Source organism: Scomber scombrus, chromosome 16 (assembly GCF_963691925.1).
Source record: "Scomber scombrus chromosome 16, fScoSco1.1, whole genome shotgun sequence".
NCBI lineage: Eukaryota > Metazoa > Chordata > Actinopteri > Scombriformes > Scombridae > Scomber > Scomber scombrus.
This window is the reverse complement of record NC_084985.1, coordinates 26720002-26739320: the sequence shown is the minus strand read 5'-3', so window position 1 is coordinate 26739320 and position 19319 is coordinate 26720002. Positions and strand designations below refer to the sequence as shown.

The window sequence follows — 19319 nt, the reverse complement described above, 5'->3', positions numbered from 1 at the left end:
TTATGACCCACTGCAATTGTGTCATCTCTTGAATGGCAACAAGATGCCAGTGAGCACGCACGCACGCACACACACACACACACACACACACACACACACACACACATTCCAGCTACCAAATGTGCTGTTGTTTTTCGTAAATTTTATTAATGTCTCTGGGGTTGTTTTTAGAGGATTTAACAGCCACAATTCTTTTCAAGTGCTGAGCCACAAACAGTACAAGAATTTAGAGTACAGCAGTATACAACATGAGAGTCTCTTACAATGACCTCATAATGACAATGTAATGAAATGCAGTAATTAAAGCAGTAGGAAAAAAATACAAAATGACACACAGTGACCCAACATACCACCAAGTCTGATGACATCATGAAAATCCATCACACATACTTATGTCTACTGATGTGCATCGTTAGCTCATACTGTAAACTGACAATGTAAATACACTGACACATAAAAACAAGTGTTACTATAATAATAATGTACAGTATATAGTCTGTTTACAGGCGTTTCTAGTTTACAGCTGTTGCATCAGAGAGGATAACACTTGTTAGGCTTTCTATATGGAACACCTACATGACTGATGTTACATTTAAATAACTTCATAATCTTTTGAAAACGAATTGATCTTGATATATTGTCTGAGTATGAATATAATAGAAGTGAATGGGGGCTTCACAAGAATTCAGCTTTAGGCTGTAAAAGTCTATGTCATCATAAAGATCTGATTCATAGCTGATCAGTGTGTAAAACCAGTACGTCCGGTATACTGATTATTCTATTAGTTTGATAATCAATTCATCATTTGGAGTCTTCTTTTTTTTTTTTATTCCAGCTTTTAAAATGTGAATATTTTGGGTTGTTGTTTTTTTTAGTCTTTTATTGTAGTAAAGTGAATATGTGTTAGTGTGGACTGCTGGTTGGGACATTTGAGGACGTCATCTTTGGTTTTAGGAAACGGTGGTCAACATTTTTCACTATTTTAAGACGTTATGAACCAAATAATAATTGATTCATCAAAAATGGTAGTTTACTGTTTCAGTGCACTGTGTTTATAGCCTCCATCACATAGCTTTATCACAAGTGTTTGATAACCGCGTTTCAAAAGGTGTGCGTTTTAAATACACACTCTGTAAGATTATTGACCAATACATCAATATCAGCATTTTTTTTACTCCCTAATATTAGTATGGGCATCGGTCGGGCTCTACTCATAAATACATACAGTGAAAGTAGAAGACATGATAAGTTAATCAGTCACTAATTAACTGCTAATTCTTTTGAGGACTGTATAGTGTTGATAAAGGAAAGCTTCTTAATGTGTGCCGTGTTAAACATTAACATTCTTTTACAGTGTAAATATAATCCCAAGTTTATGAGGCTGATTGCATAGAGTGTGTGCTTAGCAGATCTCCCTCTTTTGTGTGTGTGTGTGTGTGTGTGTGTGTGTTTGGGGGGGGGGGGTCACCATTACAGCTGTACTGGTCTTTGTTGCCACCTAGGGCTCAGTCTAAGCTCTCCTCTCACTCTACTGCTGCCCTTTAAAACCTCCACCAGAATGTTAAATGTTCCATTTCATTATCATATATGTATATATAAGCGCCAGAGGGAACTGCCAGCCTATAGAAAGTGAGCGTGGAAAAAACAAACCCGCCCTCCTCTCTCCTCTCCCTCGTCTCCCCAGAGGGAACTGATGGAGATATCCCACAATGCTAGAGCCCATCAGCTCCTGCAGGCCTGTTAGAAGGGGGAGGGTCTGCCTCTCTGCTCTCCACAAAGCAAACATCTGTAGCAGGTCCACTGCTGCACAGCTCTGCTCCATACTTATGTACCTCAGATTCTTCAGTCCACAGTGAGTGAGCAGGAGAAGTCAGAACATTGCTGCTTTAAGTGCTCTCTGTCTTCTGTCCCAGCTCAAGTCCATCTAGTCATCTGAAGCTATTTATCACAATTGATCACATGTTTCCCTTTTTAATACCATTTGATATATTTGGCTTTTAGATTATTAGTCCGTCACTCAAACATCATCATCATTTTCTTACATTGTATAAACTGAACAACTGGCTGATACATGAATAATGAAATAATGGTTAGTTGCAGCCATAATTTTAAACAGCAACATTTAAGATATGATGACCTGATGCAGCATGATTCATTGCACATTTAGTGTAATCATACACTATTTGGTATTTATTCACATTCAGATTCAGAAACGTTATGTCTGTCGTGACAGAAATTCATCTTAGACATGGCTCACCATCATTTCACATTCAGACAGTTTTTTGGTCAGAGGGGTTTTATGTAGCAGTCTGCTGGTAGACACTGGACAGACTTGTACAGGAGGATGGAGGGATCCTCTGTGATGAGGTTGGCTTTTCTTTCAACTACTTGGGTATAGAGTACTATATGTGTTTGTTTATTTAATAGGGACAGAGCACATTAATGAACATCAGTAAAAAAAATAGAATATGTAAACATGCTGGACTCAGCAAATCTGTTGATTTTGATTGATTGATGTTGATTGTTGAAAAATGAGTGATGTAAAAGCTAAAAAATACACTCTCTCTTATCTTTTTCCCGGGTGTTACAAATGAATGCTACATATTACATCATCAATATGTAAATTAGCATCTGTTTATCAACCTTTGTCATATAAGTTTTATAAGGTGATAATATATGAGTGTTGTGTTTACAGCTTGCTCTGCTGCCCCCAAGTGGCCAAAAAAAGCTTTGAATAATAATAATGATAATAATAATGCTCCTGTTCACAAAAAGGTTCAGATCATTTAAGAGCAATATAGATATTTCAATGCAGCTCAATACTTCTGTCACACATGACGGAGCAGGGTTACAAAATTATAATATGATGAACTGCTCCACGCTATCTCATATGTGGAATGAGCCCCCTCCCCAAGCAACTCTTCAGATATTCCCCAGGTGATGTGTGCATTTCAAATATGACTAACAGCTCATTTTCTCCGTCTCTCTGACACTTTAAATTGCACAGCACACAGGCAATCTCTGTAGACTCACTCCATAAGCCTGACTATAAGGGCGGATAAATGAGGGAGCGCTCCCTACCAAAAGGTAATCTTCAGATCTAGTATCACTTCCAGCGCGGCATTTCGCTGAAATTCACAGAAACATGAAAACAGATGAAGATTGGCCCCTCGTCTCTCCTCTCCCTGCTGCTGCCGCCGCCCTCCTACCCAGACTGGAGGAAGCTCTGTGGGCAGACAGACAGCAGGATAATACCAACCACCCGTCTGCCTTCCCCGAGGCAGAGCGAGGAGTGATAGGTGGATGAGGGGTTGGAGTGGGGAGGATAAAGAGCGCATGTGAAATCCTGTGAAGGCCCCCCGAGAGGCCAGGAGGACTGGTGTCACCCCTCTCCCCAGGGACAGACACTAAATCAGTGAAGGAGGAGGCATGGGAGGCACATTTCTGGCTTTATGAGATAGTTAGCATGCGCTGGCCCCTCCTCCCCTCTTGTTTCCCATTTAAGAGCTGACTGGCCCTCTGATAACGGATGGCGCCACAGGTAATTGGAAAATTGGCAGGCTTGTCAGGGAGATTTGGTGGATGGCACCAGTGTATACGATGGCGGAGTTCATGAGGTGTCACCCCACAGCTAGATTTATATCAGCCCTATGGACCAGCACTAGAAAGTATCCAGAGTTCAGGAAAAAGTGGCATATTTTTCTCCGGGGGAAGACTGCATATCAAGACTGCTCCAGAGGCTCCGACAAGGTTCCTGTTAGTAAAGAGATGATATACGGACCGTCCTTTGCATTAACCCTAACCTTAATTTACTGTTTCGACACATGCCTTAACAACCGCCGCCAAACAGCTCCGCGCATCCTCGACTTTGATTTACTGACAGCAGAACGCAGGAAAAACACCGAGTTCAGCTCATCTTCATCTTCATCTGTTGACATGTTCAATTTCACTCTGCATTATCACATACATGTTTTCACTGGAGGCTTCACTATGACATATTTACTGATATTCGCTTCACCGGTAAAGACTATCAGGTACATTTATAAAGAGTGTTAGCTACAGTTTGCTCTAACAACTTTAGGTTTATGGATAATTTACTGTTGGACCAATCTGTAGTTATTATATCCCTGTGCAACACTAGACTACACTTTTTTAAATTACTTCATAAGTTGATACCAATGTGTCCATGATGAGCTAAAATCATCCAGTCATATAATGATGTAGCTCTATTGCGGATATCGAAGTAGACAAGCTGTATAGCAACCATGGCAACACTGCTTATGGTTACAGAAAGCACCATTACATGTCGGTACATACATTATAAAATATGTGTAATGCATGGTAAGGCTTCATAATGCAGTTTGTCTGAAGTGTTATAAGGTGTTATGAACCTCACTGTGCTTCTGTAAGAATATTGGACAGAGAGTGTCTATGGTTTGACATATTGGGTCTTATGGCAGCTCTTTGCATAGGATGTGATACGATAAGCTAAAATCATCCAGTAATATGATGATGTCACTCTATTGCGGATATCAGAGTGAACGATAAGTTGTCATGACAGTCCTATAGCAACCATAGCCACACCGTATGCTTGTGGTTACAGAAAGCACCATTAAATATTTCCAATTCCAGATGTACGTTTGAAATATTCACACAAAACTCAAGCAGGTTGTTCAATTATTTTTTGTGTGTTCCTTCTTGTTGTCTAGATGTAACTTTGTGTGATAGAAACAACTTTAGTTTGTTGGGTTGTTTCTGAGGAAACTTTGGTGTCAGACTGAGTGTTTCACCAGTGAAAGATGAGTGGAGTGGAGGCTGAGGCAGTGCTGAGTCCGCATTTTAGTGTACATGTATAATAAGACCTTGTGTCAGATACAAAAGAATGACAGGAAGAGGAAACGGTTTTTTGCTGACCAGTTGCACAAAAATGAAATATAGTAGAACATGAGAACTTGTGCAATTTTATCTCAAATATGTTTTGGTTTTCACATAAAAAATGTAATTTCAAACCAGGTGTGTAACAGCTCTAAGACTTCATATAGTAAACATTTGCACAGAACGTAGACTTGTTAAAAGGATATTATTGTTATGTATCATTTTTGTAGCACTCACACCATTAACATTGACATTATGTTATAATATTTTATTCAGATATCTATAAAACATGAGTTAGTATTATATATATATTATATATTATATTAGTTTGGGTTTAAGAAAATAAGAAAAAGGGTTTCTGTGTTTTCAGCCACACTAGCAGCATGTTTGAAGGATGGCAACAGGATTGGTCAACCAGACTGAAATGTCTTGACTATTGGTTGGATTGTCATGACATGTGGTACAAACATTCAGGTCCGCCTCAGGATAAATTGATAAATGTACCTTTTTTTTGTCCATGAAAACAAGTTTTTTCAATAACAAAAATATCTGAAAAACTAATGACATTCATGCCTCAGCTGTACATTGTGTAAAGCGCTAGTTAGCAAATGTTAGCATGCCATGTAAACATGCTAAACTATGTAAGGGAGATGAAGAAACACAAGGACGTATGATTATTTACTTTATTCATACATGTGTATTTGAGTTTTATGACCAAAATAAACTTAACTAAGTTGGTAAAGATTATCTACTGTACATTAGCATGTTAGCATTCTGACATTAGCATTTAGCCCTAAACATGGCCTCACATAGCTGCTAACATGGCTGTAGACTCTTAGTCTTGTTAAACTTGTTCAACAACTTGAAACAAATATCATTTCCAAGATATAATTACAGCTTAAAGAATCTTCAGACCAAATGTTTGGGGGAATTGTGTTTTTTAAAGATGAGAAAGTCTTTGTTTTGTAGTATAACAGAAATATGAACAGTTATGTGCTTCTCTTGCCCTGGAGTCTAATAATAAATGAGTCTGCTGGTGAAATTCCCCATTTGAACAATCTATTGTTTAAAGATGTATTCTGAAGCTCGGCTTTTCAAACACTTTTATCTAATTAGTGAGCACACAGTCGGGGTGTTGCAGGATTAAAAACTGCTTCCCCAGTGACCGGCCTTGAGGGCGACAGTCAGACATAAGGTATGATTTGTTCTTTAGAGGTAGTTTTGAAGCAGTTTTGTAGGCAGGGAAAAACAGAATGTGCCAGAATAGGAGAAAAGTTCACAATGTTTAACTGTCTGTGTATTTCAGTGAGTACACAAAGAATCCATAAGGGGGTGAAACTGTGCTTGATTGACAGAGAATTAGAAGCTGACTAATGTGTGCTCTCAGCTGGCTGGAGGATTCATGAGGTGTTCTAGGCTGCAGATCCTAACCTGTGATCACACATTCTAGTGTGTAGATGTGTTTATTAACCTCTGGAGGGGGGATAATTGTATCTGTCAGAGTCGTTTAATCACCGCTGCAGCTCTCACCACTGTCACTTTCATTTTATCTGCTTTACTAAATTAGCTGGCTTCTTGGGCCACCCACTATGACGCCTGCTCTCTGTCGGGGACTCGCTCTCTGTTGGTTTTATAACTCACATTTGCATTTAGAAGCTGTTTTGTAGTTTATTTTTTTAAAAAGTCAAGGCTGTGTGGTTGGTGGAGGATCTTCCAGGATGTACAACACAGCAGGTTTGGTCATCAAATAATCAAAGTGGACAATAGAACAGTTTTTAGTTTTTTTTGCGATCAGGTCCACTTACTAGCTTTTTTCAGAGCCTCTTAGCTGCTAATGTGAAGTGTGGCAACATTGAGGTCAAACAAATGATCAAGTCATGTCCATGTATCATACAGTAAGTCCATATATAGACATGATGATGCTGATAATTATGTTATTGTATAATAAGTCAAAAACATAATTATCATAGGTCTGTGTGCTGGTTGACTTTCAGTGTGTAGTTACTTTTAATCCTCACATACTGTTCATATTCTGACACAGCACTGTATTACCTCATAATGAGTCTCTTAACCAAACCTTTGAACCACAAATCATTCATAAATACCTCCTCAGTCACAGATCAATGTGTGATTAATCCTTAATGAAGCTTTTAGAGAGCAGACTTTAGTTTTTAGTTTTTTTTTTTAGTCACAATGTATAATGGTCGGATGTTACAGTTAACAGGAGAACTGAAGTATCTCAACCAATTATATTGAATGTGAAGAATGAACATTTTTGAATAATGATTTTTGGATAAATATGGGTCAAAGACACACAAAATTATTTTTTAAAAGTTGAAATATTTCCTTTTTTGTATTCTGAGTCACATTAGAAAAAGTCGGCACATTTCAGCTTTAAAGGAAAAAAGTATTTTCACAGGTTTCAGATGTAAAAACAGGCAAAATGTGACTCTGAACAGTATGTAAGGGTTAAAAATCCCACTCGTAGCTAAAGCCCACCCATGTTCATTTCATTGTGACATTAAACAAAACGTTCAATTTCTCTTAAGAAGATACAAAATCAGTAGTTGTATATCAGTGTCAAGATCCACATCTCTGGCCATTTGTCATCTATTCTGGTTTTCAAATTCATTGTTTCTCCAAGTCTTAAATTAAAAATGGTTTCAGTCTGTTGTCTTAACTGAAGTGTATGAAAGTCAGCCATGAATTTGTGTTTTTCTGCACAAATAACTGACGAAAAAATGACACTGAGCCATAAAACTTTAAATTGTAACTTCTTACTGTTTATAAATGACTGCTCTTTGGTTTCAGACCCAGCCAGCATGTCCATATGGGCCCCACATGGGTTAAATGTGGGCTATGTGGATACTGAGTGGGCATGGGCTTGACTTGGGCAAATCTTGCAGGTCCCACATGTTTTCAGTAAAATGGGCCACATGTGAAGCCCAAGTGGGTTGACTGTATGAGCCCCATAAGGGATGTAAGCGGGCTAAGCTAGCATGGGCATAAACAGGGCAAATTGTATGGGCCCCATATGTTTCAGAAACATGGGCCCCACATGTGTAACTCACTCAGATGGGCCCCCCCTGAAACCCAGTCAGAATCCATTTGGAGCCCATGTGGGCAAACACAGGTTACCATGGAAACTGCAGACAAACCAACTTGGGACCCATATTGCAAAGTTTAATTAATTGTTTTCCTTCTCTTTTTCTATGAATTTAAAATGAATTGATTTACTTGAACTAACCGCTATATTAATGAATTGTTATTATGTTGTATCACTGGGTGACTTCACTATGTAGATTACATGCACAAGATGCATAAAATAAAATGATGGCAATAAATAAAGCATATGAAAGAAAGAGTGATGCAGCGCCAGCTCAGATGTGTTATATATGACATTACAATGTGTCGTGTGTTTCCAGGAGGAAGACGAGGAGCATCTGGAGGAAGACGAGTCCGTTAAAGAGGAAACGACAGAGCAGGAGATTCCTAATTGAGTGGGAGCGACAGGACACAAACACACCACAGCTCTGTGGCTTCTTCACCTCCAGTCTTAGCATTTGTGTTCAGACGATATAGCACACGTAACTTTCTACTAGCCTCCCAAAGTTTCTAGACAGCCAGCATTTAGCTTTCACTCCAGATAGTTTAGCAAGCAGAAGGTATTTTAGAAGAAAGAAAAAAAACACTATGTGAATGGTGAAATCTTTAGATTCAAGGGTAGAGTTTGTACTTTTTATGGACGGCGCTGGACAGACACCTTCATGAAGCAGCCAGCTGATATATTTATGACACTTTCCATGCAATCTATTTTCATACACTAATTATCATCAGACAGCATGTCCACACAGAGTATCTTATGCATATCTCCCTACTCCCCCCCTCCCCCCCCCCCCATTTAAAAATACCTACTTATTTTCTCATGTACACGTATGTATGTAATATGTTTTTTTTAATCTTTGGTTTTCTGTATCTTTACATGCTACATACCGATATATATTTTGTCATTAGATTTGTAATGAAATCTTCCATGTTTAGGAAATGTGTCTACTCAGAGATTGTATTTACATACTTTGTAAAGTAGAATTAGTTTTGGGGCTCTTCTTCTTCTTTTTCTTAGCCAGATGGTTGTTTGACCTGTGAGTGGTCTCATGTTCACTCTGGAAATCACTCACTTTCAGTAAACTGAACATTATACAGGAGCTAATGAACTGATACACATCATTTGATGCTAAAAAAAAAGGGAATACATTAGCAGAAATTAAAAGTAATTAAAACAGTGGTTACATTGAGGTTATATGACTGTTATCAGAGAGCTCCTGGATCTTCAGATTTGACCAGAGACGACCGTCAGGACATAGAACCATCAGACTGTCACAGTAAACCTGGAATTATCCCTTAAAGTGCCAATAAATCTAAACTGCAAAAAAATGTTTGCTTGTCTATCACTGATACACACACATTAAATGTTTGAATTCTTCAATCGGTGTGTTTCTTGGTGTCTGATTCAATGAAGTGACGCAACAGCAGCAGCTCATAATTGTTATGTGAAGATGTGACCCAGAATACTCTTATTTGATTCACACATTCAATTGACAACGAGACATTTTGTGTAGAGAATATGAAGGAACATTACAGGCAGCTTTTACTCTATAGACTCTGGCTGTATTCAGATAGACTTCAGATATAAACCTACTCGTGTTACAGTGAGAATTATTTCAACAGTCTTACAAAATAGGCAGCGCTAATGTGGAGCTAATGCTGCGTTCCATTTAACTCAGAAGTTGGAAGTCGGAGCTGGGGATGATGTCACTTCTGAGTTTGATTCGTATCCAGTTCAAGAAGTCAGAAAACCAGTTGTAGCCAGGTTAGCCATTGATACAATAGCAACACCGGTTGATAAAAACACATTTTTGCTGTATTTTGCTCATACAAACAGTTTATCGAGAAGTGCTAATAAACAGGATGTTACTACAATTTTCACACTGTTGATGCTCAGGGCAGCCATCTTGGATTTTGAGGTCAGGACTGGGAACTTGGAATTTCCTACTTCATAGTACTGGTTAATATGTGCAAAGAACAGCAACATATGTTTTTATCAAATGGTATTTGTATCAATAGCTCATCTGGCTACAACTGGTTCCCTGACCTTTAAACTGGAACAATTCAAACCTGGGTGTGATGTCATTACCAACTTACAACTTTTTTTCCTTTTTTTTTCATTTACCAATCTTTAATGAGAAACTATAACAAGATAATTTAATTTTACCTGTCTAACCATATCAGACACAAATGAAAAAGTAGAGTATTTAATATACATCTTAAACCGTGTCTGGGAGAATCTTTTAATATAGTACTTTGGTAAATGTACTTTCCACCATTGTATAAGTTCCATGGTTGCCTCAGATGAACAACAACTGTGGACCTAACAAAGATGGCGCCTGAATTGCGTCACATCTTTTTAAAATGTATTTATTTAATTAAGAAATCTTTATTGTAAATGAACATAGTATACAGAACAGTATACAAAGAATATAGACAGAGGAATAGCCGGGTTACATTACACAAATATATTCAAAGATATACATACATTGAGCTTTTTTTATAACCTTTTTGTTATTGGATTACTTCCAACTTCCGAGGTAAATAGAACGCAGCATTACATTGTGACATCGTCATAGATTTTCAAAATCGCTTTTCTGGGCTCAAGAAAGATTTACAAATATAAAACGGGTTAGGGTTAGGTGGATTAGCAGGTGGATTTTTCACTGCAATACCGCAAGTGACCACTGGGAACACGGTGACATCACATGTCATGTGGGTGTGGTTACAGATGCAACAGAGCACACTCCTTACCTGACGCCTCATATAGAAACCTGTACATTGGATCCACACAAAAAAGTTAGAGGAAAACACCACATATAGCAAAAAAGTAATTAGAGATGTAGACACGCATGCTTCCACACATTTCCCCCTCTATAAAACACAATCAACTTGTGGGGAACATGAAGGGATGAATGAGAATATGAAGGATAAATGTGGGGGAATGGTGAGCCAGCTTTTCTGGAAGCTTCATGATCACCTGATGCATCCCAGTAGCATTACTGTCATTTCAGCACAACTGACTGTGACCATGGGAATGTGGTTATGAGTCACCACCTGATGGTGCTAACAGTGTGAGCAGCAGGGTACAGTGTTTAGTTCTGGTTTCACAATAAATCACAGGTCTAATTGCTGAGGTATTGAAACAGAGCGCTGCTTGAGGACAGAGTTTTGGCTTTCCACAAACGAAATATAACAGCAGCATGAATGTTTTGTATAATGAGTCATTTGATATCAGGTGAAATGAATCATTGCAGTACAAAGTCTGATTTCTATTCACTACCTCACCATCTGTGCTGCTAGTTTCTCCTGCCTCCAAAGCTTACAGCTGGGTCAGAGTTTCCATACAGATGTGAACATTCTCTCACTTACTGTTTTTTATAAATCCCAACTCTCTTGTGGGAAGCGTGCACACGTCTTTGAAGTTTTTTGTGCACTCAGTGATTATATATGAGGCTCCTGGTCAGTGGTCAGAAGTGAAACAGACTTCAAACTTTCAACCAGATGTTCACCATTGATTTTATTTGATTTCTTTTGCACTCTGGTCCTGAGAAACACAATTCTGTTCCACTGTTTGTATTTAATAGATATAACATATAAATAAACTTGAAGTTGAACTTGAATTGAATTGATTACACATCACCATGAAACAGCTACAATAACATTTCACTAAGAAAAGTGAGGTGGGATTGTAGCCAGAAGGGTCTCGATAGCTGAAAAGAAAGAATGAGAGGAATCTTAAAGCATATAGAAGCACAGTGCAGAGGTACATATTTAGCTATTCTGTGTTGTTTGTTGTAATGTAAAGTGCTCCGTGAAAAATGATGTGAAGAGTCAGAGCAGATAATGTCTCCTGAGACTATTCAGTGTTATTCAGGCTGAGGGGTTTCCCTCTTAATGCTGACGATCAAACACTTCCAGCCGTCCTTTTTACACAAGCTACACACTGTACCGGTCCATGAGAGGGGAGGGGGTGCTGTGTGTATGTACGCCCCCCCCCCCCACACACACACACACACACACACACCATCCTCCCCTCCTCTGTGTGGCTCAGATCTTCATATTCCATCAACAGTCAGAGCCGGGACGTCAACGCTCTCACATTCTGACATTAAGGCATCGAGGGGTGTAATTCCAATTTGTTTCAAAGGAACTATTAATTTGCCCATTTCAAGGCCAGGCAGGAGGGAAAGCCCTGTAAGACCGCTGAACCGTGAAAGACATTATCTGGAGGCCTCAGATTTGGGTGAGCAGACATGTTAAATTGATGATGGGAGGCGTCGGCGCCCGCAGACGTTTGAGCCAGGCTCCCTGCGGTCGAGCTCCCAGCATGCCATCTGGGAGCGATGTCATTAGGTGTATGATAACAGCGATGGGTACATTAATGACAGAGTGGCCCGCTCTGCCACCCAGTGCCCCGCCAATCTCCCATTTACAAGCGCGGCATACTAAACAGCTCCTGATGATAATAGTAAGCAGAGCAGAGCAGGAGCGGTGCTTAACGGCCTCGTTCTCATAGTAACAAAAGGAAGCTTTGTTGTGTCCTCACATCCACGTTACATCCTCTTACAACACACATTACTCACAGTGCTGATGCTGCCAGTGTGTGGACACAGAGCAAACACTGCTGTCTCTTACACTCACAGCAGTTTTTACACCTTCAACTCATTTCTTTATAAATCATATTTAGCTATTACTTTATTTTAGCCCTCCTATCCATCCTGTTGTCTTTCTGTCAAATGTGCAGCTTTTTTCCTCCCGGGTCATAATTGACCTGGTCTGATTTGACTGTTTATAAAGCATGAAGTACAAATTATCACCCAATTCTGTGTTAGACCATTTAGGCCAACTTTTTACCACAGGTTTTACCCTTATTTTTGGAAATGATGGTCAATAGGCCTATTAAACTAAACTATATCTTATTTTCCACTGTCCTTCATTATGGACAACAGGAGGGTTATTCACTATTTATAAGCCTTATATAAACAGATCATGAATTAATTGTAACACACTATAGCAGATAGTCACTAGATATCACTAATAGGTGGAGCGCTGTCCAGACGCCGTCCTATCCAGACCTGGACATGTAACTTATGAAATATTGAGGATTATTCAATTTTGTCTGAGTGTTTCTATTTTAACAGACAGCAGCTTCTCCAGCAATTACGGTAAAAAGTGGAGCAGCCCTCAGAAACTCACAGACTGCACTGTGTATAGTGAATTTTCTCACGTGACACTAATCAGCCAATCAGCAACACATTATGCGCATTAAGGAATAGCCATACCTGTGCTGTAGGACTGTAGGCCAGATGGGAGGAACATTTAAGTTTAAGTTTTTAGATGTGAAATGAAGTTTATGGTTTAAGTTTAAATTCAGTTTAAAAGTAAAAGGGGATTATATTTTATTTTTCTAAAACAAAGCACTTTTTAAAGATTTGATATAAGAAAAGATACATTTATTTATCTTATTCTTTTTTATTCTTATTTTTAAAATTTGTAAACAGATTTAAGAACATCTTTAAGTGTTGTGTCACCATAAAATAAAGTGGATAAAACCAGAAATGTGATGAGGGGTATTAACAGGAATATGAATGTATGTGAAGGAATGTGAAATATGTGGCATCATTAAAGGATCAATCTCCTGTTATTATTATTTTTCTTACTGTCAAACCCCATAAAAAAAACAAAATCAACAATGTGTCAGTCAGCATTAGTTCCTAAAACAATTCACAAATATATTTGTCACTTTTCTTACAAAAAAAAAAAAAAAGTTCTTGGTAGTTGGTAGTTGGTCACCAGTATTTATCAAATGTTACTAAAACAAGAGGAAATAATACATTTTCCAGGGACTATTTTTAGCGGTGGATTAATCTACATTTGATCTGGAGCAAATCGACTGTCATCTCCATCACATAGTGCACACACGTTGAAAACGTTGGTCCAGAACAAACAGAGGCGAGTAAGCTACTATAATAATAATAATAATAATAATAATGACAATAATATGATAATAAGGGCAATAATAATTCTAAGCACCACAGCAACAAGTGCTTAGCAACAAAGATGGAGAGTAATGTTTCATATCAGCACGTCACGCAGCAGAATGCAGCAGTTTGATCAGTGTGCTGCGTCTCATTAGCTGTGTGTGTTCTGACCTCTGTGCCTCTCTGCCCTGTTTGCTTTCATGGTGACATTTGCCAGGAGATTTGAATACGTTCTTCTTCTGTGTTTCTCTCTTCTTAATTGCTGAGGATAATTCTTCAGATAACTTCTCTTCCATGTACTCAAGATATTTGGGTGACCTTTTCCCGCTTCGCTTTTATGACAAACTCTTTATTGCTGCTGCGGCTGCTCTGCGTGTGTACGTGTGTGTGTGTGTGTGTGTGTGTGTGTGTGTGTAAATCATTGTGTGGATCTGTGCTCTATATGCTGTCTACTTTCTCCCTGCAGGAACACATTGATGCTACATTTCACCTCAGCTTTAAATGATATTTTTTATTCTGCACATTTTCAATATAAAATATATTTTTAGATTTTGTTTAATTTATTTTATTTAAGAAAAATCCACAATATTTTATAGGCTAAACCAAAGCACATGTGGGAAGCAGGATGCTGGATGTATTATCAGCCTTCAGAACCAATTCTGAACTTTTATTTATCATGTGTGGTAATAATAATAATAAATCAAACTTATATAGCGCTTTATGCAGTGCTCAAAGACGCTTTACAATTTCCCTATTTCCCTATTTAAAACTATGAAACAAATGTTTATAAGTTATAAAAGGTTATGGTATGTTTCATATTCACCACTGATTATTATTTGATATTACATGTAAGCAGGATTTGCTTGTGTGTAATCTGCCTGCTCAGACTAACTCAGAAGTTCACAGCAAAAGCAAGTTTTTGAAGTCAAGTTGAGTTTCAAAGAGAATAAAATGAATAATAACAAATAGCTGCCTGGATGGTGGGAAAATAAACTGAAACACAGTCTGTGTTAGTCTGTAATCATCTGCTGGTAAATGGAATAAGAGCAAAAACAATGTTGCGTGTGACTGAGTATACGATACATTTTTATTTATGGAGCGATTTTCAAGATACTCAAAGATGTTTTACACAAGTTGTAAAAAGGTTTTGACTCACTTCTTGAAAGCAGAGAGATTGCTGTAGTCATGTGTGTGTTTTGGGGAGAGACTTCTACTCCAGCTTCATGGTAAAAACAGCAGGTGGGCATCAGAGGAGCAGAGGCTGCTGGGAAAGAGGAGGACTTCTTACAGTAGGCGTATGACTTTATTTTAACCCTAAACCGCTCACCTCCACAGGATATAAGGATGTATTTAAATGTGTATTAATATCTTTATCTTTAACTATAACTCCTATAAACAGTTAATGAATTATTTGTCTTAAGTCCCTTTAAATAAAAATATAATATTAATAAATGACTTCATACACACTGTAAAAGTGTTATCAGCTAGATAGTATATAGTATATATATTGTATAGTATGTTATAGTGTATATATATTAGAGTCTCCTCCAGTTTAATACTGAAGGGACTTATGATAGACAGTTTTAGTCCCTATAGGTTTCTTTATCTGAAGACCTACTGCTCTACCCATGATGCAATTCTCTTCCCTAGCCCCTAGCCCCCAGCCCCCACGTCATTATGGATCCCACTCCTATTCACTGTGCTTGGTCTTGTTTAGTACAACTTGTGTCTAGTTTAGGTCTGTCGATCCGTGTTCTGAATGATTCACATAACAATACGCAGCATGTATTGTATAAACTATAATATCCAATCATGATTACTGAGTTATCAGGATAACTTGTCCAGTTCATGTACAGAACAGTGTGTGTGTGTGTGTGTGTGTGTGTGTGTGTGTGTGTGTGTGTGTGTGTGTGTGTGTGTGTGTGTGTGTGTGTGTGTGTGTGTGTGTGTGTGTGTGTGTGTGTGTGTGTGTGTGTAAAAGAAGTAAGTACCATTTACTGCCTCAGTCACTGATTGGCAGGATTGTCATCTCATCTCATCTCATCTCTGGGAGATACAGTCCAACACACACTTATACTGTTCTCTCAAGAACAAGAATTAATCATTGCAGAAAATGTGCAGAAATGAAAAGTGTTCAGACTCTAACACAGGACACCACAGTTAATGCTTTAATGATCAAAATGAAGATGTCCTTAACAAAATAGTTATTTTAATGCAAACCATGATCATCCCTTACCTTGCAATCAGTGTGAAACACACATCGTTTTTGTCTAGGTCCAAAACTCCAAAACATCTACTTATTGGAGACTTAAAATAGTTTTGCTTTATTACATTTAGAGAAAGTACAACACTCTGAGCCCAACTGACTCTTTATTATGGCATCAAACTCAAGTTCCAGGAGAGACTCTCTGAAAACGTGAGCTGTAGCCAGTGTTTAAACTACATCATGTCTCATCCATCTCTATGAGGACAAACTTCACCTCTGTTTAAAGGGAACCTATTATGCTTTTCCTCATTTTTAGTCATGTATATGGTGAGCTCACAGGACCTGATGTCTCAATCTTTCAGATAAGTCGCCACTTTTTTTCTTGAGTGGAGAGGAGCTTAATTGCCTTATCGCGGGCATCGGGTGGGCAACCTCTTTCATTGGTGTTTCGTTGATAGGCCAACCTCAGGAGGGCTCAACAGCAACACCCAGCATCCCAGATGTGCTCCCCTCTGCTTTCACCCCTCTTGCTGGTCATTTTGCAGCCCAGTCGAGATCCTTTCTTTTAAGCCAGATCCAGTCGCTGCTCAGCCTCTGACAATGACCTGACTGCATGTCGGAGAGAGTGACGTTGAACTCCCATCTTCTTCAGGAGCTTAAACATTGAGGTATATAATGATACGATGTCGGATGTTCATATTTAACGTGGCCAAAGTGTCAAATAATAAGATAAATGTATGTAGAAGTAATCCCTGTGAGCACCAGCTTTTTTTCTTCTATCAACCTTTGACATATTTTATTCAGATTTCATTATATGGTCATCTATTGCACAAAACAAAGTAAATACATTGAAAAAATGGACCTACTCTTTGGCACACTACAATGTGAACTTATAAACAACACATGAAATTTAGAACATTTAATCCACGTTTCAAACTTCTCGTCCACATGCGTGTCCACCACGTGTTAGACGAGCCCTGTAAATGTTCCCCTCCACCTCTGTTCTTATCCTCATCACGCCAACAACCCATAATTCCCTCTATTCCTGTACCTGCTGCTGTTATGACAGATCCAACAAAGCGGCAATCAGACAGCTTTATACTTATGATACATTTAGTCTGTTGGTTTTTACTTTACATACCTCCGTACCTCCGGCATGTCATATTAACATCTGAAAGACACGTATATTAGTTTAATAATACGGTCGCACATGTAAAAATACTCTTCCGGTTGCATAGTAATGTGTTGGATTTTGGTGGTGCGGTAAAATATTTTTTTTATGTTCATGTTTGTGATCATTAAAGGCTGATTACGCTTGATTTGTGACGTTAAAATGAAATGTGAAACAGTATCATGAATGACCCAGACTGCACATATCTCTGTGTTTGTACTGTGTGACCCTATGAGCTAATACTAAAAAGGGAAAAGACATCTGGAAAGAAGCTTGTCCTTGGCACATGTCAAATTTACACCCACATAAAAAGGTAAATACCCTGCAAGGCTGCACAGATACAAGCTGCTGATTGTCTTTCCTATTACAGCTTTATGGAAGGTGTAATTCATACAGACATCACCCACCAGTGAGCCTTAATCGAGAATTGTCTCCCTTCTGAAAATTATCAGCCCATATACGGTACCTCCAAAATACCTCAACCAGTAAAAGACCTCACAGAGGAGTGGGTAAGATGATGGGAAATTATATGCTGCTCACATTATCTGTTGATGCAAGCGGAGGTTTCTTCTATTTCTAATTCTGTATCACGGGGAGGAAAAACACAGTGGTTATTCTGATGTTCAGCCTTTTATTCTTATTTTCTATGAAATATGTTTAATCGTAGCTTTAAATTCACCATCTGAGAAATCACGTATCAGCAGTAAACTACACGCACATATACACACAAGCTGTAGGTGACTGATGAATGTGTAGTGGAGTGTGTGTGTGTGTGTGTGTGTGTGTGTGTGTGTGTGTGTGTGTGTGTGTGTGTGTGTGTGTGTGTGTGTGTGTGTGTTGGTAGGACCGAGGCTCTTGGTTGGGGGTCAGCCACACAGTTTCCCCTTTCGTCTCATAAAACATCCACATCAGAGGACACAGCTGCTGAGCACGGCAGACCACCCCCTGCCATTCTTCTCCATCCTCCAAGGACACACACACACACACACACACACGCACACACACACACACACACATCACTTATGTTGCCTTTCCCTCCAAACACTTGTCCAAACACTTTGCTGTTCATTAGAAAACAGCCGTATACAGTACACTGATGTATCTGTGTGGAGGGAATGGCTAAGGGTTAATAAAATATGATAGTGGCTTGTTGATATGATGGAGGAGGAGCTAAGTTAAAAAACTGAAACTTGAGACCTGCATCGAATTACTTGAGAGTTGAGATTTGTCTTGAATCACTTGAGTGTCGACTTAACATAAATCTTGAGACCAGTGCTGTGTCTGTTAGTTCTTCTTCTTTGTAGTAAATTACTTACTTTCAACATCTAGACCTACTGCATGGATTAGTACAACTTTTTCACCTGTTATTTCCCATTAATTTACCTTTCTGACCTGCATTCAATTTGCTTAGTTTGAATTTGAATTTGGTATAAAAAATCAATTTGTCCAATACTTATTTGTCCAGTACCATCAGCCTTAGCTGTGCTTTATGTTTAGAGCTAATTATCAAATGTTAGCATGCTAGCAGTCTAGCACACTAACCTAAGCACTCCTGTGACTAAGTAGGCTACAGCCTGACAGACATGCTAGCGTAGTTGTTGTTTTGGTAGATTAAAATCTCTAAAAAAAAAAATACTAAAACCACACGAGCCTTAATTCTAAATCCATAATTCATACTTTTAACATTGAACGTTAGCTTGTTACTATGTTTAGAATGAGAACTGCAGGCATAGCATAACAGCAGTTAGCTAACTTTCTCACATTGTGACTCAAATTGGACTACCATGGCACTGTCGTGTTAAATTTCACTACTGTGTTTTAACCAGGATTATTATTTTGTCTTGTTTTTATTCAAACACATTGACTCATGCACTACAGCCTGGTGTGACAGCCACCATTTGAAAATAATTGATAATACATCAGACCTTAACTACAGTACATTCAGAGTCATCCTGGCACCATAATAATTTATTGTAGC

At 38.5% G+C, this 19319-nt stretch overlaps 1 protein-coding gene across 1 annotated transcript in view; it reads left to right on the top strand.

The window, feature by feature from the left end:
- phf14 (PHD finger protein 14) overlaps positions 1–9296 on the top strand; it is an 88897-nt gene extending 79601 nt beyond the window's left edge. Inside the window, exon 18 of the mRNA XM_062436280.1 lies at positions 8301–9296. Coding sequence (XP_062292264.1) covers positions 8301–8375 — 75 coding nt within the window. The 3' untranslated portion in view covers positions 8376–9296. The remainder of the gene's footprint in view (positions 1–8300) is intronic.
- Positions 9297–19319: the final 10023 nt, after the last annotated feature.